We start from the raw sequence: 26,904 nt of genomic DNA, 5'->3' as shown, positions 1-26,904 counted from the left end.
CTTTGATTATCTTTTGCAGTGTAATTACCAACTGGACCCTCATCAATGAACTTTTTAATAGCTTAACTTCTGATTTCCTTGTGTATGCATGTTTTTGTTTGTGTGTCTCAATAAACTCAAGAGAGAGATTGTGGAGCCTGTCTTATGGGTGGAGGAGGAATATACTGTTTTTCCCTTTTTTCTTTACCTGTTCATTCTGCCCCAGGGCACTGTGCTGAGGCCTTTCACAGGCTTCCACTGGCAGTCAGAGAAGAGAGAACAGGGTGGAGGGTCTCAGGTCCACCTGATCTGGCAGTTAAGGGAGCAGGCGGGGTTTGGAATGTCTCCCCCGCTACTTTCCTGTCCGTTCCAGTCATTCAGCTCTAGAACTGTATCAGGATGGGACTCTGGATTAGTGGAGGAATCATGTGCAGTCTGTGCAGCTTGGAGGTGGGTGTCTGCAGCCCACATGCTGTACTGTACTTTATTTTCTTGGCTCTGGTGTATGAATTCCACAGAGAGAAAACAACTGCCCAGGCTCTGTTTTCACACTCACATTAAGGCTTCTGGATCTCTTGTTTCTTGCAGTTAGGTTGCCCTTTATTTCATTCTACAAAGACATGTGTTGCCTGTCTTTCCTGAAATCAGCAGCCCTTGTTGAATGGGCCTGGCTTTCGATAAACCCATGTGTTGTATATAGAGTGCAGGCTGAAGGCAAGGGGCCTCAGGACCATGGAAATGGGGTGCTGCTATTGCCGTTATTTACAGCCCTACCTTCTCTCTTTTTTGGATTATTATCAGGGCCTCCAGCTGTTCTCCCTGCATGTGATCTAGCTTCCACCCTGCATCCAAAATTTCATTCAAAAATTCCCATCTGTTGATGTCATTTCCCTGTTGAAAACCTCTCAATGGTGCTACACCTGGGATAAAGTCCCAGCTTGTTTATGTGACTTACAGGGCTTGTCAAGCCCTGGCCCCATCTACCTCTCCAGCTTCCTTCTTCTCACTGTTACTCCATGTACCAGCCACACCAACCTCTCGCCATTTCACCAAAATTTTTTCTTTTGGTACTTTCCTCTCTTTGCACAAATGGATCCCAGATTCAGCTCATCCTTCCTACCTTTGCTGCCTGTAGAACTCTTCCTCATCCTCTAATACCTCTCTCAAATGTGACCTCTTAATAGGATGCTTGACTGGAGTTCTCAGGAGAGATTTGTTGCACCCTCCTCTGTGTTCTTGGGATTTAGTATAGCGTAGTGGTTACAAATATGGACTCTAGAGTCAGACTCCCTGGGTTTCAACCCAACTTGGCCTTTCCTAGGTGTGTGACTGTGGGCAAAATGAATTACCTACCCTCCTGTGCTCAGTTTCTTCATCTGTAAAATGGCGATAATATTAATAAACCTCATAGGTTGTTGCGAGGATTAAAAGACTTTAAAGTGCTTAACACAGTGTGTGGCCATAGTTAGCTCTCAAGAAATGTTACTTATTATTGTTGTTATCACAATACTTTGTGTATAACTCTGTCTACTAAGCTCTTATCACCACTGTTTAGAAACACTTTTATATATCTGCCTTACTAGATTTGTGTTCCTTAAGGACAGGTACATATCTTGTTCACTTTTTCTGGCCTTGTATATGGAAGTTTACAGTAAATGTTGGTTAAATGAGTGATTGCACACAGATTTGCCTTCAAAATGGAAATGGGCAATAGAGTAAGGAATGCTTAAGGCTGGGTTTGTAGGTGATCACAGACCCGAAGCTGATGTGACCTTGATGTTACCTGGTTTATCCTCTTCTGTGCCTGAATCCCTTCTGCTGCCTCCTGCAGCCCAGGCAGTGCTTTTATGTTTCCAAGACAGGGCAGGGGGCCATGTGGAAGGTAAACATATCCCAGGCACCACATTTATGTCCTTTTTGTTTTTGTTGTAAACTCTAGGTGACATGTCTGAGAGTAAAGCCAAAAAGATAGAAATCAAGGACGTGGATGGGCAGACGCTGAGTAAGCTGATTGACTACATCTATACTGCTGAAATCGAGGTGACCGAAGAGAATGTCCAGGTAAACTCAGGCTCACTAATAGCTCAGTGTATTGCACACTCAGGACCCACTGTTTTACAGCGTTGTTTTATTTAACCCTTACAACAATTCAGTTGGTTACTGAAGAGGAAACTAAAGCTCCAGAGAGGTCAGGTGACCTGCCCTGGGCCACATGGCCATGAGGTCGGCCAGCTGGTCCTCAAACTCATGCCTTCTTGGCTTGGGCACCCATGCTTTTAGCCACTAGGCCATGATATCCCTGAATGAGCCTGGGCCCCGGGAGTAGAAAGTCTTTAACTCATGTCTTCAAAATCTTGTGAAGGAAAAGCTGGGAGCTTAGGTGACTCCTGTTCTCCCCAGGTCATTGTCTCATCTCAGAATTCAAACAGCTGAATAACTTTTGGGTACTAACAGTAAGTGCAAAGTAATTTGGTATAAAATGAGTAGAGGGGAGGTAGTAGAAGTCTATAATTGGAACCAGCTCTCTTTGCTCTTTTCATCATGTATTTATTTAATAACTTTTTTTTTTCCTGTAAAATACAAAGTGTTTACAAACTTGGATAGTTAGAAGATATTCTACCTGGATCCTTATTGCCTGGTTAGGATTAAGAGGTACATAAAGCAAGGTACAGTTTGTGTGGACATAATGTTCACTGTTTGGAGGTCCTGAGTCCAGAAGCTTCTGTCTTATGAGGTTGGGTTATGTCACCCTCCCAGCATGTGGATGTGTTCAGCAAACTGAAAATTCTCTGAGCCTCATTGTTTAGGGACTTTTAACCTCTTCACTTTAAACTGTGGTTAGGTCAAGGGTGATGTTGGAGAAAAAACAAAAAAAGATTGGCAAGGGGCTGGGCATGGTGGCTCACACCTATAATCCCAGCGCTTTGGGAAGCTGAGGCAGGCAGATCACCTGAGGTCAGGAGTTCGAAACCAGCCTGGCCAACACGGTGAAACCCCGTCTCTACTGAAAATACAAAAATTAGCTGGGCGTGGTGGCAGGTGCCTGTAATTCCATCTACTTGGGAGGCTGAGGCAGGAGAATCACTTGAACCCAGGAGGTTGCAGTGAGCTGAGATTGCACCACTGCACTCCAACTTGGGTGACAGAGTGAGACTCTGTCTCCAAAAAGAAAAAAAAAAGATTGGGAAGAAGAGAGTTTGGATAAAAATGTGGGTTCTTCTTCATGCTGTTATGTATCTGCTGAGGTGGTTGCTCACAGGTTGTCTGTGAAGACAGGAGGTATTGAGGATTTGGTGCAGTGAGGAGATTAGCATGGAGGCGCTGGGGCTTTCCTGAAACCCTTAGAAACAAGGGTCAGAGATCTGGGGCTTGGTTAAATGGCTGTGAGAGCTACACCCGGAGTCCCTTCCCAGCCACACTTACCTTGGAGAGACCCTAAGTTCCCCTTCCGTGGTGGAGGTACCAGCAGTCATACTTCTATAAGCAAGCATGTGCCCATCAATTCACATGCATTATTTCATTCAATTTTTATAATCACCCATTGGACCATACCAATATGATTCCTCCTTTACAGCTGAAGAAACTGGTGCTCAAAGGGGTTAAATAAACTGCCATGGTCACATAGAGAGTAAGTGGTAGAGTTGGAAGCTGAAGCCAGGCCCCTCTGACTCACTGTGCTCTGTGGCTATGATGAATTCTAGTTTCTCATTAAATGAATGATCAGAACCTTGACTTTGGCTCATAATTATTTACAATAATAAAAACTAACATCAACTGAGCGCTTCCTATGTACCAAGCACTGTGTTAACTGCTTTAGATCCTCATAACAAACCTTATTGTCCTCATTTTATTTTTGAGGAGACAGAGGCATTGAGAGGTTAAGTAATTTGTCCTTAGTTGCATGGCTGGTAAGTGGAGGAGTCAAAATTCAAAATGACGCTTAATCACAGTGCTGTTCTGCCAGCTTTCCTGTTCATCTATATACCCCCCACCTCCTTTCCTTTCTTTCTTTATGTGGCACTGATTCTGTGCCAGACCCACTGTGTGGTTGGGGCAGACACCCTGGGTGGCCCCAACACCTGGGCCCCCTGGCTGGTGCCCTCCCTCTGTGCATGGCCCTGCCTCCCTACAATTCCAGGAGTAGGTGCTTTCTGAGGCAGGGCATTTCCTTTTGTTTTTGCTAAAGGAAGCAAACTCTGTGGCAGGATATCCTCTGCTGTGTTTTCATGTTATCTGAGGGAGAAAAAAAAACAAAACAGGGCCTGCACATGAAAAATGGAGGGGAAGCCATTGCAAGCTGAAGGGTAACCTGTAAACTCTTTACCGGGGGCCATTTCAGGGCCTGTTTTCCAAGAACTGTAATGCTGAGGTGGCAGAAGGCAAGCTAGAAGATTTTTGACTTACGGTAATCTTCCATCCTGATGGGTGGTTTTGGCCAGGTACTCCTCTGATCTCAGCCTCCTCCCTCCAGGGACCAGGCAGTACTGCCTTAGTTATTCTATGAGGATGGTCTTGCTTCAAAGCTGAGGACCTATGCTTGGCCTTTTGTTCATAATCTTGTCACTGCTGCTGCTTTGAAGAAGTGGAGTTTCAGACAAGATAAGAGAAGAGGAAGTCCTCTCAAAGCCCTGTTGATGTGGGGAGAGGGAACTGAAGACAGTCATTTCATGGATGTATTGCTCTTTTTTCTTTCAGGGCCTCTGGGAATGTGTTTTTTGTACTTGTGTCTAGATCCCAGAACCCCATTGGATGGGGCCCTAATTTATCCCTGAGACCCAGAGTCTGAGCAGTGGTACATCTTCCAGCCTCCAAGCCTTCCCTTCAGCATTCTGATTTCCTTGACTTTTTTTTCCCACACTTTTCTGTATGAAGCAAGTAGAAGGAAGAAAATGGCTTTTGACTCTAAGCCAGTCTCAGAGTCAAAGAGAGGGAAAGAGCAACTAGAGAAACCAGAAGCCCCATTCATTTTAGGAAGTTGGTTTGGGAAGGCTTTTGGGTAGGCGTGGACTCAAACAGGATAAGGGGTGTGGATAGGTAGAAAGCCTTATAATTTTTGCCTACTAAGTGGGTATTGTGAACAGTAGGGAAGTTGAAAGCTATGTGGGTAGCTCTATCCAGGGAGGTTTTAAAAATGGAAAGTGTAACCTAAGGAGTATATTCAGGAAATATTTATTATTTCATTTCTCTGGCTGGTTGTCATGAGCTTGAGAATTTAAGCACCACACTGTGCTGCTGTCTCCTTGGAAGAGGGGAAGGGGGAAGGGACTGTGTGTCACTGGCATGATCTTGTGTATGTGTATGGCATTGGGGAGTTTGCTGGAATGCAGTCTGGGGGCAGATTGGACTCTCAGAAATCCTCTTGGGTGGTGGGTGGTGGGGAGAGGGTTGCTGTTGAATTCCTGCCTCTTCTCACATCTGGCCCTTTTGGAGTTTACCATACCTCTGAGCAGGGTTTGCGCTGGCCAACATTTGATGGCTTCCTCTCCCTCAGGGCTTCTTAGGGTCACTGGTTAGAGGTTACTCCTCCCTAGGATGAACACCTATCCTATTTTGCCCAGAAGTGAGGGGCCTTCTGGGATGGGGACTTTCAGTGGTAAAAATGGCAAAGTCCCAGGTAAATCAGCATGATTGGTCAACCTATGGCCTGAACACCAGTCTTAACTCTAGCTGATACTGGCCGGGGGGTGTCATGGAGGTCATTTGGAGACTGGGAGCAGAGCTTTTTATTCCTGGTGTGCATTTAGCAAGAATGGTTAATGGATCTCCATTTGACTAGCAGGCAGAGACTAATCTGGTCCTGGAATCTGTTTGGCCAGGCTGAGCAAGCTCACAGGTTAATTGAGTTTCCCAGTTTATGGCTGCTTAGTGGAGATGGTGGCTGCTTAGTGGAGATGGTGGCTGCTTAGTGGGGAGAGAGTTCAGGTGGTTAGATTTGGATCCTGGCTGTGTTCATTTATAGTCCAAAACTTTCAGAAGAGGGTGATTTTATCTTTTTCTTTCTCAGGAATGTATTAGTGGTTCAGAAAATATCACAGACATGGTGTTAATTTACTGTTTTCCTGCTGGGGATATAGGATAGTGAAAGAGAGGAAGGAGGAAGGGAAAAGGAGCACGTTTTCTAGAACTCAGCTGTTGTGAGAGAGAAGTGTAAGCCTGTGGGTAGGAGCAGCTTTCCTTGTTGAGCGTAGGCATTTGGCTCAGGAGTTCGAGCACTGATAGTGGTGGCTCTTGGTGGTTATTGTCTGTGGGCAGGGATAATGAAGGGTGACCGACTGTTCCATTTTTAGCCCTGAAAGTCCTGGGAAACCCCCAGCCCTGGAAAAACTAGGACTGTTGGTAACCCCAGTGGAGGGACAAAGCCCCCAAATGGGCAGTGGGGCAGAGTTTTTGGCCTGAGTACATAAAAGTGATAAGAGTCAAAGCTGAGGACTCAGAGCTGTCTTGGGAGAAAGACAGAGTCCAGAATTTAAATCACTTTAAAAAAAAAAAAAAAGAAGTCTTTTTCAAGTGTCCTGAATCAAGAAAACAAATGCATCTGCAGCCCATATCTTCCTGGGCAAGCCCTTGTGGCTGGGAACAGCTAGAGTGTAGCTGGCTCAGTCACTCTCTCCCAGAGCCAGGGCAGCAGCTGAGAGCAAAGGCCTGGGGCAAGGGGATTATTTTGGGGTGAAGTGGATGCCAGGGTCCCCAAGATAAGCAGCCTTAAATTAAGCTATTCTGTAGTGTGATTTTTTTTCTAAATTTCTTTTTGGAAAATCATTCTCAGACTACCTGCTGCTTCCATAGGTGAAGGGCAGGGTAGCAGAGCTGGAGTGGGACAGGACTTTGGCCTTTTATCCTGTATGTTTGATCTAGAGGCAGGCTTCAGCAGCTGAGGGAAAGTCCTAGGGAAAATTGATAGAGGTTGGCTGTCTGAGCACCCAGTGGGCCTGCTCAAGCCAGTCTTCCCTGACTCTTAGGAAAAACGCATGCACGTACACCTGAGCAAGAACTATTTCTGTCTTTCAGGATATAGTATAAATAGTCATGTGTCCTGTGACCTTTTAAATGGAAACTTAGCTCTCCTTTCTCTAAGAATGTACCTAAAGATGTTCTTTGCTTTGTATCTGTTTGATGGGAGAATAAAGTGTCGTTGCCTGAGTCCTGAGGGATTTGGAATGAATCTTGTTCCAGTAGACTCTAAACTCCAGGAGAATAGGATCTGGTTTCTCTTGCTTACCCCTGAATCCCAGAGCCTAAACTAGTGCCTGGCACATAGATGTTCAGTAATTAATCATTCATTAAGTACCTTTCTGAATGAGGACAGTACACTGAAGGTTGTGGGACAGTGGCTCTCAAACGTGGCTGTACATTAGAAGCACCTGGGGAGCTTTAAAAAACATCTTAATGTCCAGGCCACACTCCGTACCTATTGAGTTAGATTCTTTTAGGGCAAGACCTAGGCATCAGTAGTTAAAACTCTTAAGGTAATTCCAGTGTGCAGCCCAGTATGAGAACCATTGTGTGTGTGTGTGTGTGTGTGTGTGTGTGTAGAGTTTTGTTACTCAAAGTGTGGTTTGTGGACCAGCAACTGCAAGCATCACTTGGGTTCTTATTAGAAATACAGGCTCTCAGATCCCATCCTAGACCTAATGAATTAGAATCTGCATTTTAATAAGATCCCCAGGGATTAAAGACTGGGAAGCATGGCTGTAGGGATACAGAGAATCTGCTGGTGTTTAGGGTCCGTGAAGGGCAGAGTAGTGGGAAATAAGGCTGGAAAGCAGGCTAGGAAGTTTGGACTTATTGGGCAGGCAGTGGAGAGCCATGAAAAGATCTTGAGCATGGGAGTGATATGATAGGAAAAGGCAGATGAGTCCCTGCCAGTGGGATCCAATGTCTGAGAATGTCACCTTCTCTTGCAGGTGCTGCTCCCGGCAGCCAGCTTGCTGCAGCTCATGGATGTTCGGCAGAACTGCTGTGACTTCCTGCAGTCTCAGTTGCATCCCACCAATTGCCTGGGCATCCGTGCGTTTGCAGATGTGCACACCTGCACTGACCTTCTGCAGCAGGCCAATGCCTATGCAGGTAAGGGGGAGCCGGACTGCTGCACCTCCTCCGAGTTTGTGGATCTAATCACCTGGTCTTCTGCAGACTCCCCAAAGATTATGAGAAGTGGTCTCTGCTGTGAAGCAGCTATGATTTAGTTAGGGAGACAGGTGGAAAGATAATTAATTATAGGACAGTTTAGCTCGTTGCCAAGTGGAAAATGATTAATTGCCAAGAGGATGGTACAGACAGTAATTTTCACTAGAGTAGAGGAAGGAGATCCAAGAAGACTTGGGGAGTGGGGAGAGCAAACTGAGCTAGGTCTTGAGCTAGGTCTTGTTATTGTTAAGAAAACCTTTGTTTTTATCTGAGTGTTCCATGAACATTCTTTTAAAAGTCACGTACTGGCCAGGCATGGTGGCTCACGCCTGTAATCCCAGCAGTTAGGGAGGCTGAGGCAGGCGGATCACGAGGTCAGGAGATCGAGACTATCCTGGCTAACACGGTGAAACCCCCGTCTCTATTAAAAATACGAAAAAAAAATTAGCCGGGCTTGGTGGCGGGCGCCTGTAGTCCCAGCTACTTGGGAGGCTGAGGCAGGAGAATGGTGTGAACCCGGGAGGCGGAGCTTGCAGTGAGCTGAGATTTCGCCACTGCACTCCAGCCTGGGTGACAGAGCAAGACTCCATCTAAAAAAAAAAAAAAAAAAAGTCACGTACTATTGCAGGGCTTATAATGATGAGGAGTGCCCTGCTCCACCTTTCCACACTGAGTCTTGTGCTCCAGAGCCACTCATTTTCAATCCTTAAGGAATTAAAATGCAGGTTCTGATCCAGCTAAAAGCTACTTCATCTGCTACTCACCTCCATTTATCAAAATAATATGTGTAACTGCTATTTTTTGATTTATTAGTTTTAGATATTATTTGTTGACTTCTCCAGAAGAATAAGATTGAGCTTTCGCAGACTTTCCCTTTATACACAGCCATCCCCTTCTTTATTGTCCAAAAACCATTTCCACAACTGAACTAAGCCATCTATTATAATTATAGTGTTTTTTTAAATCAGAAAACTTTAATAAGAAGGGCAGTTAATAATTGTCTTTTTCTCTTGCATAGTGTATGGTTCTACCACTAATTCTTGTTAGAACAGTCCTCAATACATCAGATAATCTGTTGGTTCACTTATTTTTCTTGGAGACGTTCTCTGCACTAGAGCTTGTCATTCTGTTATTTTAATGGGGTTTTGGGAGGGAGTAGAAATGAACATTTATATTCAGTCCATCATGTTTATTTAGCTAGCTGGAAAGAAATCTTCATTGCCACTTGTTCCAGCCTGAAGAAAGATGATGAATGACTAGGAAATAGGTCTGATCATTTAACTTGATAAATTCAGTCATGGCCACCTTCTTCCTTTGCAATAAAACACCTCCTCCTTCCCCCTGCTCAAGCACTGTCATGGCTGCTGTTCTGTTCAGTGTCTCCTGTTCAGCCAGTGTCTGGAAATTAGGTGAGGACCTGCCAGCTAGCTACCTGTGCTGTGTTAGCCTCTTGGTCAACAAAGCAACAAACATTTGCACTGTTTCTTGGCATGCTTTTTCTCTCTGATTAAGTCCCTGACCCCAGGAGCCTTCAGAGACTCTAATGTCTCCCTGCAGCCTGTTTCTGAAGGCATAAACAAGTCTTCTTTCCTAAGACTTGTAAAGATAGTCTTGATATGATGATTTTTGTGAAGGACATTACCCAGTAGCCTCAATTCTGAGTCCTGCTGATTCTTTCTGGCTCTGAACCTTGACCCTTCTGCTTCTCTGCCGTTCCTGTGCTCTCTTTTCCCTGCATATTCTCCACTGCCTTTCCACCTTCGCTTAGGGAGCCCTTTCTGTTCCTGGGGAGGGCTCCCGGTGAAGCCTTTGAAGAGGTCACTTTCTAGATGGATGGATGTGCTAAGGCTTTGCTTTAGCAGGAGCCAGGCTCTTTGCTAAGGCAAGCATTTTCTCTGCAGATTCTTTTTTTTTTTTTGAGACGGAGTCTCACTCTGTCGCCCGGGCTGGAGTGCAGTGGCGCAATCTCGGCTCACTGCAAGCTCCGCCTCCCGGGTTCACGCCATTCTCCTGCCTCAGCCTCCCGAGTAGCTGGGACTACAGGCGCCTGCCACCATGCCAGGCTAATTTTTTGTATTTTTAGTAGAGATGGGGTTTCACCGTGTTAGCCAAGATGGTCTCAATCTCCTGACCTTGTGATCCGCCTGCCTCAGCCTCCCAAAGTGCTGGAATTACGGGTGTGAGCCACTGCACCTGGCCTGCAGATTCTTTTCACAAACATTTGCTAGTGCAGTGGCAAAGGGAGAGTGCTTAGATGACAGAAATTCTGTCTCCTTGTTCTGTGTCTCCTCTTACCAGCCCTTTCCTTCCACATAGTGTGTGCATGCATGTGTGTGCACACCTAGCACATATCCCACCCTAATTGGCTGATACAGTTGTCTGAGGTTTGGGGAGTATACTGAATCCCCACCTTTTTTAAAATTTAAAATTACATTCTAGATTCAAGAGGTACATGTGCAGGTTTGTTATGTTTGTATGTTGTGTGATGCTGAGTTTTGGCTTCTGCTGATCCCATTACTCAGATGGTGAACATAGTACCCAATAGGAAATTTATCAGCCCTTGCCCTCACTCCTTTTGGAGTCCCCAGTGTCTGTTGTTCCCATCTTTATGTCTATAGGCACCCAGGGTTTAGTTCCCACTTACAAGTAAAAACATGTGATATTTGGTGTTCTGTTTCTGTGTTAATTAACTTAGGATAATGGCCTCCAGCTGTGTCCATGTTACTGCAAAGGACATGATTTTGTTCTTCTTTATGGCTGTGTAGTATTCCATGGTGTACCACATTTTCTTTATCCAATCCATTGTGGATGGGCACCTAGATTGATTGCATGTCTTTGCTATTGTGAATAGTGCTTAATGAACATATGTGTGCATGTGTCTTTTGGTAGAACAATTTATTCTCCTTTGGGTATATACCCAGTAATGGGGTTGCTGGGTCAAATGGTGGTTCTATTTTTAGTTCTTTGAGAAATCTCCAGACTGTTTTCCACAGTAGCTGAATTAATTTACATTCCCACCAGCAGTATATAAGCATTACCTTTTCTCTGCAACCTTGCCAGCATCTGTTGTTTTTTGACTTTTTACTAATAGCCATCCTGACTGGTATGAGATGATATCACTTGGTAGTTTTGATGTGCATGTCTGTAATGTGAATCCCCACCTTTAATAGGGCTCCCCGGCTCTTCTGGCCTGGCTTTTCCCAACTTTCAACGTCTGTGTTTTCTCCCTTTGCCCCTTTCACTATCTGATGATGAGACTCATCTGTGGGAGAGTGCAGAAGATGCAGCTGGGAACACATCCATCTTTCTGGTGCTCTTTGGTCCTGTTGCTGTCATAGTGATTGAGTTCTGTCCGCATTGTGGGTCTGTGTATGCAGACATCCTGATGAATTATTCTTAGCTAGTGTTTATTGAGCTCTCCCTTTGGGTCATACCCTATGCTAAGCATTATATTGGCATCATCCCATTTGATGTATATGATAGCTGAGGAAACCAGGGCACAGAGAGGTGAAGTAATTTGTTGAGGTCACATAGTGACAGAAGGGACAGAAGGCAGGATTCAAGCTCAGACGGTGCTGACTCCAGAGCCAGTGTTTATTATATTCTATAGCTTTTAGGCCCAGTTTGGACATAAAGATGCCCTGTGAATCAGTAACTGAGGAGTGCACGTGGCTAGAGTTGGCATTTTCCATTGAAAGCATGTTCCTGGAAGCCTGTGCAATGTAGTCACCAAATCCCAACAACCAGACAGTGTAGACAGACATCCAGCTGTCCGCTAGACACAGGGTATGTCATCATCTTGGGATGGAGGAAGCGCCATGTGGGTGTCTTCTTCTCTTCCCTGTCGGGTGACTTCCTCCCAGACACATGGAGCCTGTTCCCTCACTGAATGAGTGAACAGGCCCTCCTACTTTCCCTGGCTGGGTCAGCATGATCTTCAGGCTGAGAGTCTTCTCCCTGTTATGCAGGCCTTCTGTGGAGCCTGTGATCCTCTCCTGGGTGGCTTTCTCTGCAGCCCACTCTGCTCTGCACACTAGGGAGGTAATATTTTTAAAGTAGTATAATGCAGAAGATAAGGCCATGATGCAAAGATGTTAGAAGAAGGGAATGAAGGTTAGATTGTGCAGTATTTAGAGAAGAAGTAGAAAATAATTATCCATGCTTACTCCCTTGAACCCACTGACTGATGTGGGCCTGCTTTTTTCCTTGTACCCCTGGCTTTAGATGGAGCCTGGGGTTCTCTGCCATCGCTGCCTCTTGAGACAGACCTGTGACCTCACTCTACTGTAAGTGCGGGGGTGCAGGCACCCACTAGGGTCACACACAAGGGAAAGCATTGGTCTCTGTGGTCACAGGTCTCCCTGGACCCAGGCCTTGAGTTAGAAGGTATTTCATGCCAACAAACTACAAGGAGACCTTCCAGATCAGAACTAGGAATCAGACCAGCTAACACTTTGGAGCTGAGTAATCCTGAGCCTATTTTCTCTTCTCTATCATGGGACTAGTGCATCCTATCCTGTTTCCAGGATGATCTGGGGAACAGGGGGAATGGGGAGGAGAGCATTCTATGGAAGTAGACACCACAGGGGCTGTGCTGTGGAGCCTCCCTGCCAGCCTCATCATCTGCAGTGAGGGAGCCTCAGAGTTGGGTCCAGGCAGGAGAGACAGGAATCCTCAGGTCACTGCTGCTGCAGACCACATGCACTTTTGGGGAGGAAGGATTTCCAGGACTTCTGGGTTTGTTTTCTCTTTATCTAGATGTGTAGTGCAGGCAGGTATGTCCTGTCCAGCCTCCCCTACTCTTCCCAGTTTCTGGCTAGCATTGCTTTGCCTTCACTTGTCTGTAGATTCCAGTTTAGCTGCTGAATTCTCTTTCTTTTCCTTCTCTAAAAAGCTTTCTTTTTCTGTTGTTATTATTGCTATTTTAATAAAAACTCATCCCTGACTATTACAGAAAAAGCACATGGGTGGAAAGAATATACCACAATCCTACCCAGAGAGAACTGCTGGCAGCACCTTGATGTATATCCTTCCAAATAGTTTTCATTGTATATGTATGCTTTCCAGCTTAAAAAACATTTTAGCCAGGTACAGTAGCAGGTGCCTATAGTCCCAGCTACTTGGGAGGTTGAGGTTGATAGCTCAAGCTTTCATGCATAGCTTGAGCCCCGGAATTTGAATCCAGCCTGGGTAACATAGCAAGACACCCCATCTCTTAAAAAAACATTCTTAGCAGTATATTCTGAATGTCTTTCCATGTTAGCAGATACATTTCTAGACCATTGTTTGAAAAATTTAGGTAATATATTCAATAAAAGCAATTTATACTCATGACCAAAAAATGCAAGCAGTACATAGAGGTATAAAATGCAAAGCCAGTCTTCTCCCAGGCTGTCTCTCTGAAGTGGGGAGATCCTTGGTATCCTTACAGAATTTATGTATTATGCTTTTTAACTTACATAAACAGAAACACTCTGTACTCATTGTACTTTTGTTTGACAATACAAATCTTGCAATTATTTCCACACCCTTGTGTATGGCTATATCTTATTCTTTTAGTCTGCTGCATCTCATGGATGGAGTATAATTTATTTAACCAGTCTTCTATTGATAGACATTAATATTTCCAGTTTTTTCTTTTATTTAAAATGCTTCCATGAGAATTCTTGTACGTAATATTTTGGAGTACACTTGCTAGTATACCTGTAGGGTACAATCTTAGTAGCATAGTTGTTGGATCAAAGAGAATGTACATTAAAAAATTTTTTGATAGATTTTGCCAACTTGCTCTCTAAACAAATGCGACTTTATTTTAAAGCCAGTTTTGCCTTCTCGTAGGTCCTCGGCTTTTCCAGCGAGAGCACAACTTTGTGGGGGCTGAAGTATCATCTCTATGTCCAGCTGCCTATTTGATTTCCTGTTTGGAAGGGCCCTGTCTCTTCCTGCTGTGGCAATCCCTCCTGCTTCCTCTGGATTCAGTTTCCCCCTCAGGGAAGTCCCCCAGATCTTTGCTATGATATATGTTATTCTGGGGTAGGGAGGGTATGTCCCGCATGTAGAAGCTGACTGCTCAGACTCTTGCCTTAGCTAATGGCATCACAGTCTTCCTGGACAGCTAGTAGCTGGGAAATGGACCCCAGTGTCTTTCACAGCCTGTTTCTTATACCTCATTATTGTTGTTTCCAGGGACTGCTTAATCTTTAACCTCAGAGGCCAGGGCCTAGGTTTATGGGGACTTTGTTGTTTGGTAATTGGACAGCCATACACTGGGCCATCAGCAGAGCTGTTTGGGAGGGATGTTAATGGGACTTCATTAATGAAATAGCAATTAAAATTCTTTGGACATGTTGTTTACATCAGTCTGCCAAAGCTAAGCGAAAACCTCCAGCCATGGGATGGAAAAGCAATTGGATTTCACGTGCTTATGGAGAGAAATGGCCTTTTTTTGATTGATTGAGTCATTTGAGATCATGGAATGAAGTAATCAAATTAAGGCAGCAGAAAAATTCGGAAAATCATTAAAAAACGTAAATCTCTGACTCAGTGAGAATCCTCTTCTAAAATTGCTGCTCCTAACTTGTCACCATGAAATAATGATGATCATAATGATGGGCATTTCTGTCATTTTTGAATACTTGCTAGGTGCCAGGAATGGTGCTACATGATTCATAGGCATGGCCTCATTTTGTTCACTTAAGTATAAGAGTTATTATTTTCTCAGCTTATAGGTGAAGAAACTGTAACCCCAGAGAGGTTTAGTAACTTGTCTAAGATCATATATTAACAGCTTGTAAGTGGCAGTGCCAGAGTGAGGCCAGCTGACTGCAGAGGTCTGTGTCCTAAGCCCCGCTACTTGTTTCCCACCCACCCAGACCAGCCCAGCCTGTTTTCCATGATGGTTGCCTCACTCCTGCCTCTCTTGGATTTTCTGCATCTAATTTGAAGGTGGCAAATAAGGCAGTCGTGCAGACACAGATAGGTTTCGTTGCTTGCTCTTTGTTAGGATTTTAGGAAACTTCACTTGTTCCATTTTCTGGGTTATGGGGAACCTCACTGTTGAATCAATAGCACTGTTATGGCCCTTGGCTGTGTGTGTGTGTGTGTGTGTGCGTGTGTGTGTGTGAGAGAGAGAAAGAGAGCTAGAGAGAGAGAGAGAGAAAGAGAGGGAGAGGACAACACATATTTCTGGAGTAAGGCAACATGGAAAGAGAGCTTATTTCCTGCCTTCCCAGGGAGTGTGGAGGTAGTAATATTTAGAGTCTGAGGGCTGGTGGTCATGACCCTTCTATGAAGAGGTCAAGGTGGGTCTCTGTTACTTCCCTGTGGGAGCTGAGCCTTTTCCCTAGAGCAGAGAAACTATGAGCCTGGAAAGCTGAACATTGATTCAAGAAAGCTTGCCTTTGGCCTCTAAAAATAGAGTAATAAGGGGCAGAAGAGAGAGTTTTAAGGCAGTTCTGTGGTTTTGTTTTTTCACCCTGCCAAAATGTTTCCATTTTGTTTGTGTGTCCACCTGTGTCAGCCAGTCTCTCCTGAAGGTGTGACCTGTGGTTCAGTTCAGAGGCACTTACACCTGTTCCCTGGGGCTGCTGGCCCTGGGAATTATGGGACTTATGGGGTTTATTTCATCTCTGATTGGTAAAACACAATGAGTGTGTTCCTGTCCATGTGAATGGGAAATTATGGAGAAGAGGAAGAGGCACCATATAACTTTCAGTCTTTTCCCCATCAAGCAACACAAACATATCTTCCCAATGTTAAAAGGATGATAAAATTTGGGTGATACATTCCCACGCAAGGGCTTTCTCTGGGGGTACAGTTGGGTCTCGGAGAAAGTTGAGGCCATTTCCTAATACTAGCTAACACCATTCTAAGCATTTTACATATATTATGTCTCTCAATCCCTGCAAAATCAAGGAAGTCACAGATGGGTCATCATTCCATTTGTTCTGAGCTTGTAGGTTAGATGAACCAGATCAAAGGTTTAGGTTTATTTCATTCCATGAAGAGAGAAGAATAGTCCTGGGGCTAGCTTGAGAGGTTGCGTGAACCCTAGGCAGTCTTGAAGAACAGTCAGGAAAGTGCAGTAACAATTTTAGAGCTCAGTATATACAGATATTATGCTGGAGACTGAGGATTCAGCTTCAAATAACACAGACTTGATCCCTGACCTCATGGGGCTCCCAGTGCGAATAGAATAGAAAGATTCATGTAATAAAGCAGGGTGATTAGGGTGATTGTTATATCTTGTTTGGGGGGCTTTGGGAACCCCAAAGACTATCACTTCCTCTGGCCTAGTGGATGGGGGGGATTAGGGAAATATCTTAATTCTGGGGTTAGGTCTGAGATTTGAACCCAGAACTGATTCCAAAATGCCAAGAAGTTAGGAATTTAGGGACTAAGATTATTCTCTTTTTTCCTCAAAGAAAGGTTTTTAGATGTATATCCTCTGTCTATGCCTCTCTCTGTCTGTCTCTATGTCCAGCACCCCTGAGAGGGATTCTTAAGGTTTTCTGATGTCTGTGTTGAATTTTACCCCAGTGGACTGCTCAGAATTGGTGTTTATCTTGGTACCTAAGATACTCATCAGAATATTTGTTATTATAATTGGGCAGTCTTGGTTCAAAACCTGGCTATACCAGGTTTACTATTCTGTAAACCTAAGCACATGTCTTAGACTTTCTGACCTTCTGTTTCTCCATCTGTAAAATGGGGATGTTGATACTCACTTTAGTAGGGCTTTTGCGGGGATTGAGAGACATAATATATGTAAAATGCTTAGAATGGTGTTAGCTAGTATTAGGAAATGGCCTCAACTTTCTCCGAGACCCAACTGTACCCCCAGAGAAAGCCCTTGTGTGGGAATGTATCACCCAAATTTTATCATCCTTTTAACATTGGGAAGATATGTTTGTGTTGCTTGATGGGGAAAAGACTGAAAGTTATATGGTGCCTCTTCCTCTTCTCCATAATTTCCCATCCACATGGACAGGAACATACTCATTGTGTTTTACCAGTCAGGACATGGAACTTAAACAATATTTGTTACTTATAGTAAAGCCTGGCTAATTAGGACTCTTAACCAGAACTCTTAATTAACTGACTTATTTTTCTCTGTGTCCACCCCTCTTTAAGAAAAAGAAGCGAAATGATAAGAAAAGTTAGTTATTATTGGAGAGTTACCCTTCAAGGGCTAACCCATGGTTAAAAGGTACTATGCCCCCGGCACATGCATCCCTCCCCCAGGATCTAGCCTTGTCTGCCTCTCCATTGCATCTCCAAGAGCCTGCAGAGCTCCTCATACTTAGGGAGTGCTCAGCAAACCTTTGTTGGACGAATGAAGACATCACCTAGGTTCTAGCTAGACTTCACTATTACTGTTCTTTACACATGCTCTGAATTTTCCTGTTCCCTGCCTTTGTTTGTACTGAAAGTACCTCTCTCAGTCATGTGGACTTTGGGATGGAGTTATTGGTGCCTTGTCTTGTCTTGCTTGTGAGGCAGTAGGGTCCTTGTAGACGTCAGTTCTGGTTTCTTCGTTTTTGAAGAAATGCTGCGTTTGATACATCACACGTTAAGATTTATCTAGCACCTGCAATGGACTCAGTAAATGTGAGTTACATCTATTTCTTTATTTAATGCCCATATCATCTTATGTACTATTATTATTTCCATTTAATATGTGGGAAACCTGCAGCCTCAAGGAACTGAATAACCTATATCACTGGACAGTTTGTTGAATTCGATAGAATTAAATTTGGTCTCTAGGATCTTGCAGGTCCACAGCCTTGCCCATAGGTCCTGCAGTCCCAAAGGATGTCTTAAATTTTTTTTTTTTTAAATAGAGAGGGGCCTCACTTTATTGACCAGGCTGGTCTTGAACCCCTGGCCTCAAATAATCTTCCTGCGCAACCTTCTAAAGTGTTAGGATTATAGGTATGAGCCACTGTGCCTGGCCCCAAGGGATATCTTGATATAGAAAATCTTCTCTGCTAAAGAGTGGTGCTGCCGGCCGCAGTGGCTCACACCTGTAATCCCAGCACTTTGGGAGACTGAGGCGGGTGGATCATCTGAGGTCAGGAGTTCGAGACCAGCCTGACCAACATGGTGAAACCCCGTCTCTACTAAAAATACAAAAGATAAGCCGGGCGTGGTAGTGGAAGCCTGTAATCTCAGCTACTTGGGAGACTGAGGCAGGAGAATCACCTGAACCCGGGAGGCAGAGGTTGCAGTGAGCCGAGATCGCGCCATTGCACTCCACCCTGGGCAAATAGCGAAACTCTGTCTCAAAAAAAAAAAAAAAGTATTGCTGCTCACAGAACTGGACTTTGGAAAACGGGAACACAGACTGGTAATATTTATCCTTCATTTCTAAAGAGTTTCTTAAAGCTGTCAAAATGAATTAATATATATTATTATCTTTGGGCTGCAAAACAATCTTGAGAACTATGTCAGGTATTATGATTGCCTTTTATGGATGAGCATGCCATCCATAAAATGGATGGCAAAGCCTGGGAAGAAGTGACTATAAGACGTGAACCCAGGTCTTCTGACCCTTAGCCAAGGCTCTTTACTACATTCTCCATTAATACATTAAAAGCAAAGCAAAAGAAAACAAAACAAAAAACCCCAAATAATTGTTCAAAATAGAAGACGATTCAGGAAGGCATCTTCTGGGAGCAAAGTGGGTTCTTTCCAGGAAGCAGCTGTGGAGAGGGCTGACTGGAATACAAAGTCTTCTGGGGAAATCCTATTTCCCAGGAAATGGAGTTAGCTGGAGCATCCTGTTCCTGTCTTTTCTATCCTGTTGTTTCTTGAGTGTTGCTAATAGAGAGGGGACCCTAGTTCAAAGACTTTGGGGGTTACCCCTGTCTCCTCAGACTAAATGGAAAAGGGAAGGCATTTTCCTCTTTGATCGCTTTCTGTCTCTCTCTGCTTAGGCCCTACAAACCTCACAGATCCCTGGGTGCCAGCCCTGAGTGAGAAGCTGCTGCCTGCTATTTCTCTTGTTGCCCCTTCCCCACCAGATACTGCTTCCTGGGAGGATTTCTGAATGGGATTTCAGTGGAAGGTTCCAGATGGGCAGAGAAGCAGCCCACTTCAGAAAGAAGGGGTTTAGATTCAAACCCTGCAGCAGGGGAGGGACAGAGAGATGGAGGTGGGGTGCTGACTACTTTTTGTCTTGATTTATCTCTAAGGATTTCTAATTTGTTCCCCACATCACCTGGAATGTACATTACTGCACTTCCTTTATCTTCCCTTTCAAAATCTAAGCCTGTCTACAGTCTTATGAGCTCTAAGGAAATTTTTATTTCACAGCATAGAATTTTACTTTCTTACCTCCTCTTGTTCTTTTCCCTTCTCCGGCTGTCAGGGTTTTGGTCAGCCAAAGATACATGTGGGAAGGCCAGATGTGGCTCTGGGCCAGAGATGTTGGTGCTGGTTTGCGGGACTCTCCTGAGAACCGTGTGGTCCTGCTGAGCTCAGCTGTGGCTGGTCCAGAGAGCCTCAATGTCCTGTGCTTGCTCATGGTGTGGTGGCTTGTGTGGTGACTGCTTTTTCTATCTGCTGTTTCTTGGGTGTTACCAATTGACAGGGGACTGTGGTCCAAAGACTTCTTGGATCAGAAAGGGAATGGAGGGAGAATCCAGTACTTTCCCAGCCTCCAGCCCAAGAATAAATTCTTACCATCCAAAGAAGATTGCTCTCTTGCTTTTATTTTAAGATCTTTAGCAATGAACACTTAAAAAATAGTACTATCTAGTTTTAAATATTTCCATAGTTAAGAAGGTTTTTTGAATGTTTAACTTAAAAACTGAAGGCTTTTTTTTTGTTTTGATATACAGAGAAGCAAAGACCAGCTTCTTACCATGTTGATGTTGACAGTTGGTTCCTTTCATAAAAAAACTGACTTTCAGATTTGTCTTGTTATGTGTAAACATTCCTGAGTTTCAAGATGGACAACCTTTAGCTGTGACCATGGTAATATCAATAGGCTGGTGTAGAGCAAGTGGGGAGCCCTTTTTGTCCAGTGGAAGATGGAAAATATTGTTTATAACTCAATATTTGAGAGTAAACTATTAATGTTTAGGGAATCTGGATGAAGGTAGAAATTTGTATGAGAATTATTTGGGTCTGAAATTATTTCAATATAAAAAGTTAAAAATGATTTTCACAAGAAATGATTTAAACCTTAAATTCTTTGTTTGATTTTTATGAAGTTGATGAAGTCAGGTGTAGTGGCTTGTGTCTATAGTCCCAGCTATTCAGGAGGCTGAGGCAGGAGGATCACTTGAGCCTAGGAGATCACGACCAGCCTGGGCAACATAGCAATGATGCCATTGGCCCAAAAACATAATCATAAATGGCAAAGCCAGGATTTGAACCTAGGCTCCTTCTTTCTGAAGTAGATGACATTTCGTGAATATAATTCTCTAATAGCAGGATGATGGCCTGGAAAAATGTCAGGGTAGGAATTGTCCCTGGCATTTCCCTTTTGTGGATCTTAGGCCTGTGGGTTTTATCTTATTCTAGTTGTCACCAAATTCCCCTCTGTCTTACAGTGCCATAGGCCTGGCTCCGTGGACTGTTCCTAGGGGTAGTGGGGTCACCTTGTTGCCACTACACCTGGATGAATGCTTAGTTGGGCCTCCTCATGAACCAGAGACTAACAATAGTAGGCTTGACTTTGGGCAAGAAAGGATGATCCCATCTACTGATCTTCTAATGTTGACTTCCTATAAGAACCCCCAGAGACCTCTCAGACACACAGCAGTTCTGACCCATTTTTGTTTGGCTGAGCTTCAGGGTGCACTGTCTGCAACTCTACCAGCTTGCACTCTGAGGGGAAATAAGCTCAATTATGGAGGCAGGTCCCAGTGAGGCTTTTCTGCAATGCTATTATTAATCTCATGGAGCATGGAAAAATTACAAACTCAGATCTGTCTGCCCCATTTTCATCTGTGTTGATGTTCAGGACAGAGGATCATAGTGGGTGATGCCATCACTGCTGAATTAAAAGGCAAATTTCCCTCCAGCCATGATGTCTCTGTCTTTGTTTCACTCCCTTTCCCTCCATGGCCCCCCTGGCCTGCTCCAGGACTCTACAGTGAATCCCACAGATTGTCATGGAAGGGCAGAAGTGTGTTACAACTTTGTTTTCTTAACTTCTGTTTTTTTTTTGGAACAGAGCAGCACTTTCCAGAGGTGATGCTAGGAGAAGAATTTCTTAGCCTGAGTCTGGACCAGGTGTGCAGCTTGATATCCAGCGACAAGCTGACCGTTTCTTCAGAAGAGAAGGTATGACATAGCTCATTGGGGAAACGGGAACCTCACTCGTCAGGTGGTCGTGGGAAGGACTTGTGGTTTGGTGAGATCTTTTCTTTTCTTTCTTTCTTTCTTTTTTTTTTTTTTGAGATGGAGTCTCACTCTTGGCCAGGCTGGAGTGCAATGGTGTGATCTCGGCTCACTGCAACCTCTGCCTCCCAGGTTCAAGTGATTCCCCTGCCTCAGCCTCCTGAGTAGCTGGGATTATAGGCACCCGCCACCACGCCCAGCTAATTTTTTGTATTTTCAGTAGAGACAGGGTTTCACCATGTTGACCAGACTGGTCTTGAACTCCTGACCTCAGGCAATCCGCCTGCCTCAGCCTCCCAAAATGCTGGGATGACAGGTGTGAGCCACCACGCCTGGCTAATCTTTTCTTTTCTTTCAGAGAAAAACAACAGCTTTTTTTTTTTTTTTTAAATCCCTTTAAAAATAAAAATTATAAAAAGGCTTTCTGGCTCATGACCGCTACATTCTAGACTCTTTAGAGAAGAAATAACAGTGATGATCATGATGACAAAGCTGCCACTATTTACTGAACACTTACAGTTTGCCAAACACTATGCTAAGTGCTTTATGTTCTTGGGCTCATTCCGCCTCTACCATAGCCCTGTGAAGCAGGCATTACTATTGTCCCCGCATTACAGAAGAGGAAGCAAATTCAGATTCCTCTTCTACCAGGAAAAATTTCTTTATGCCAGTAGATGTAGTCTACTATAGTGAAAATAACAAGCTTCAGTGTTGGCCAGCAGGGTCCAAATCTCAGCTCCAGTATTCACAAATTAGTTATGTGACCTTGGGTGAGATACTTTGCCTCTCCTTTGTTTCCTCATTTTGTAAAGTGAGGATAATAGTATTAGAACATATTCCACAGGGCAATTAATTGGGATAATATATGTAAAATGCCTTGTATAGTCCTTGGTACCTAGTAGGTGTTCAATCAGTATTAGCCCAGTTTATTATTTACCCTGCACCTGGAATTAATCCCTTCCTTCTCTGTGTTTCAGGATAACACTCACCTTGTTCTCCTTTTCACTGTACATAGTTAGTTCTGAGCTGATCCTCCTCCCACATTCAGCTGAGTTCCTTGATGTTAGGGACTACATCTTATTCCTTTCTGAATCCTCAGAGATGCTCAATAAATGTTTTTTGAATGTCTTAGTTCACTCTTTGCATCCAAGCTTGAGGCTCTTTCTTGAGGGAATACTTCAGGACAAACATTGAAAAGGATTTTATATCTGAGATGAAATTGTATTCACATGTCCAGAGAATGGGGTAAAATTCACAAACCCCTGCCTGCTATCCTGGAAAAGTTTGATCAAGAAGAAAAACAGTCATTTGTTAAAACTGTGGGCTTCCCTGAAATTAGCAATGGATCCCCAGAAGGTGACTGGCACAATATGCTGGACTCTCCCTTAGGCTCAGGGAGGCCTCGGCTTCGTTAAACGCGTATGTGTGCATAGGACCCTTCCTGCCTTAAAGTCAGAAACTGAGAGGATGCCCTTCCTTCTTACCAAGGACATTTACTGTCTGTTCTGGATTTCGCTATCAAATTGGCACAATTGGAAGGGATGAACCAGTCAGTTGATTGGCTATGTGAATGTTGAGACAGTTGGTCAATTTGGGGCCCCCTTGAGCATGTTCTAAGTGTAGAGTGAGAAAATGGAAGCACTCATATAAACAGCAGGATTTGAATCATCTTGGGGTACGTGGGTTGAGAGCTGGGGGACTCTGTTACTTTGAATTCATGCTGGCCCATCTTGCTCTTGAGATCATAGAAAGTTTTCTGCACGTGAAGGCTAATCTGTGCTTGCTGTGTCTGGGAGGGGGTAGGGGTGGATTGTTAATAGGGAGAGGCATTATAGTGCCCTGGAAACCACTTGGGCTTTGGACGCAGGCAAACCTGGTTCTAGTCTCTGCTTTCTGGCTGTATGACCTTGAGAAGTCACTAGTCTCTTTGAACCTTAGTTTCCTTAAATTTAAAATGGGAATTCTGAGTCCCTCCTCTACAGAGTTGTCATGAGGCTTAGAGATAATGGATATAAAATACCAAATACAGTGTTTGGCAGGCACTCAATAAATGGCAGTTATCATTGTAATTGCCACAATCATCTGTTTTTAGGCACCATTAATAATGATAATGGCACCAATTTTACCATGGATAATGGTAAAATATGCCATTGAGTTAATTATATCTTTCCAGAAACAAACATGACTTTAAATGTATACACTTAAAAATTGTTTGCAGTGTTGCTCAATAATTCATATGCTTACATATGAGTTGCTCTTTCTGTATAGCCAGAGTTTGGAGTATAGGTATTTTTCACATTAATGAAGTTCTATTTCATATTTGCTTCTTGGAACTTATATGTAACTTCAGAATTATGTGCTGCTTTTCATAAAGCAGATTACTCATGATCTTGATCCCTTTAGTACCTTTAAGGTTGGCAGTGTAATTTTGAGGTTTATTAAAGAATAGTGGGGCTTGGTCTACATTTTCTCTTTGGCTAACCTCATAGTTTTATTTCTCCATAATTGATCATGTCTTGCTGGAAGTTAAATAGCTGGAAGCTTCTGACAATTAGATGTTTTTCATTTTAATGCTAGTCCTTTAGGCTTTGAAAATTCTGTGTCTGCTCCAGGAGATTTAGTGATTTCTACGCCCTTTAATTACATTGTGTGTGATAAGCAATCTCTTGCATGCATAATAACCTTTCTTTTCAATACTGTTTTATAGTGGAATTTTAAAATGTATTTGAAGTAATATTAGGGATCTTAAGTTAAAATTCAACTGCATGTAATGTTAACAGTTGCAGAAAACCCAACTGGGTTGGTAATCAAATAACTTGTGTTCCGCTAAATCCACACTTAACAGCATAACAGCAATTATGACTTACTCTGCATGCAGCCCACAGATTTCTTTGAACATATATTATAAAATGAAGCCAGATTTCAGACATTAACATGTAAAAAACACATATACCTTAAAATAGAGGAAATGTAATATTTTACTATTAATGATGAGTGTAAGTAACAGGCAGCTTTCATCTTGGAAGTTTGCAAGTATAAGTTCTACAGTCAGAGGGGCTCAGTTTGGATCTTGACTTCCCTACTTAAACAAGCTGAGAACCCTGGGCAAGTTATTTATCTCCCACAAGAATGTATGTACCGTATACAAGTAGATAGACAGGAATTTTGTCTGTCTGCTTGTCGCTGCTGGAGTGGTATCAGGTTCATGGTAGACACTAAAAAAAATAGCTGTTGAAAGAATGAATAAAAGAACCTCCCTATGGCTCAGTTTTCTCATCTGTAAAAGGTGAGTAATGGTAGTATAGTATCTACCTTGTAAGGTTGCTATGAGGATTAAATGGGATGATATATGAAAAATGCTTAGAATATAGGAAGTGTTCATTACTGTAAGATACTGTTGTTATTGCTGCTATTATTATGGTTATTACTACTAGTACTGCTCCTAGTAGTAGTCATAACTGTTGACTGGAGCCTTTCTTAAGGGGAAGTCTTCCCAGTGTCCATATTGGTCTGGGTTGTTGGCGTGACCTGGGGCCCCAGTGCCTAGCAGGGTCAGAGAGTGGTTGTGACCTCATGCTCCCCAGTGTCCCCAGCCCTGCCTGGGCCCCTCCCAGAGCTCAGAGACTGTTCTTCTTCCAACATCACTTGTTTTCCTCATTCCTTATCTCCTCTACTGATGTCTTGAGGGCTGTGAGGGTACCTTAGTCATCTTTGTATCACACACAGTGCCTGACGCAGTGCCCCAGGAGGTGCCACGGAAGGACTCAGCAGATGTCCCCCAAGGGATTGAGGTACACTGGGGCTGGAGTCTCAACTGAGCCAGCTGAGGTTATGGGAATAATTTTAACAGTTTTCTAGAGAGTAAGGACAGATAGGGGAATTAGAGGGTAGGGGAGGGCATGAATCCTTGCCATTTTTGCTCTTGTTTTTCCTTCATGTGGTTTTTATTTTAGAATTCTTGTTATTGAGAGAGGTCAAATGGATGTGATGGGAGTCACACAAAATCACTAGTTCATTGTGTAGGACCTTCCCCTTCCTCATGTCATGCCAGACCCCTATTAACTTCAATAGGGATGGCATCATGTTCAAGAGGTTGAAGAAGAGGCCCAGAGGCAGCGAACAAGACATAGGGTTTATTGAGGGCACTTACATATAGGGCTGTCCAGTGGTGGCAGGCTGGACAGGAAATTGCAACTGCTTGTAAAATGCATGCAGTTTATATAGCATTTTCACTTAACACCCTCCTGCTGGTGACCTTCACCTGGCAACCTTCATTTAACACAAAACAAAGGGCCTCAATCCCCTATATGGCCTGCATTTCCCAGGATAGCCTGGGGTTCAGATGTTCCTCATAGATAAAGAATGAATCTCCAGGTTCTTTATTCCTTAGCTTGGAACACTGAATACATATTCTTCTTAGACCGTAGAGTCATTCTCAGGGTATGCTTAAGTTATTGCTGTCAGGTGCATCTATCATACACTCCACTACCCTGAGGATAGAGACAAGAAGATTAAAGCAAGGCATCTGATTCTTCCACATGGTGGGTGTTGAGGGGTTAGGGCTAAGCCTGTGAGCTGACAGCATGTTTATTGTATTTCCCTTTGAGACACAAAGTTCAGCTCTGGCCATGAACATCCTCAGTGACCCAGTGACCCAGGGGCAGAATAAACAACCTTCTGGGACAAATCCACTCTAAGGAAAGAGATATGACTCCTGAGTTCGAGTGCAGTTTTGCTGTTGAATTGCTGTGGGACCTAGCAAGTTACTGGACTTCTTTGAATCTTGGCTTTCCTAGCTGGTAAATATGTCGCCATCTCAAGATCTCATGCCTTCTTATGAAACACTGTTGAGGCTTTTCAGAGACACCTCTGAGTGAGTCTTAACAGGAAAATGGCCTGCCATTTTAGATACCGGTCAGGAAGAAATTTATTAAGTCTCTTTAAAAAATTAGTGTTAAGTATGTTCTGGAATAAGAACTATAGGTTACTTTTTCTTTGCATTATCACATTTTAAAATGTGCTGTTGTCTCCTTAAACTGCATTTTAGAGACCAAATTTAGATACCTTATTTCTTGGGAGGGACTGGGCCCTTGTCTCCCAGGATCATTGGTGTTCCATGCCCTTCTGTCTGAATTCCTTGCCTTTCCAGCCAGGTGGTTGTGGGAGGCAGGCTGTGGGAGGCAGACTGGAGAGCCTTGGCCGGTGGGCTGGGCTTGCATGATTGCTGTGGAGGCATTGCCAGGTGACTGAGCAGGTGTACCCTGCTGCCTAGGCCGAGCTGTTGGCAGCCCTGCCTTACTCTGAGGTTATCAGAGTTGCCAGCTTCTCAGCTTGCCAACAGTGATCTGTTAACGCCCTACCTTGGTGTTACTCTTTTTACTGTTCTCCTTTGGATGGTGGAATTCAATAACTACCCATGCACAGAATATGACAGCACCGTGCCCC

At 43.8% G+C, this 26,904-nt stretch overlaps 1 protein-coding gene across 3 annotated transcripts in view; it reads left to right on the top strand.

The window, feature by feature from the left end:
* KLHL3 (kelch like family member 3) overlaps positions 1 to 26,904 on the top strand; it is a 116,824-nt gene that overhangs the window by 35,291 nt on the left and 54,629 nt on the right. For all 3 annotated transcript variants that reach the window (XM_054488781.2, XM_063665507.1, XM_054488783.1), the window contains exons 4-6: positions 1,919 to 2,040; positions 7,884 to 8,046; positions 21,293 to 21,402. In XM_054488781.2, coding sequence (XP_054344756.1) covers positions 1,919 to 2,040; positions 7,884 to 8,046; positions 21,293 to 21,402 — 395 coding nt within the window. The remainder of the gene's footprint in view (positions 1 to 1,918; positions 2,041 to 7,883; positions 8,047 to 21,292; positions 21,403 to 26,904) is intronic.

Source organism: Pongo pygmaeus, chromosome 4 (assembly GCF_028885625.2).
Source record: "Pongo pygmaeus isolate AG05252 chromosome 4, NHGRI_mPonPyg2-v2.0_pri, whole genome shotgun sequence".
In the NCBI taxonomy this organism is placed as follows: domain Eukaryota; kingdom Metazoa; phylum Chordata; class Mammalia; order Primates; family Hominidae; genus Pongo; species Pongo pygmaeus.
The sequence above is the reverse complement of the archived record's forward strand: the minus strand, read 5'-3'. Positions and strand labels throughout refer to the sequence as shown.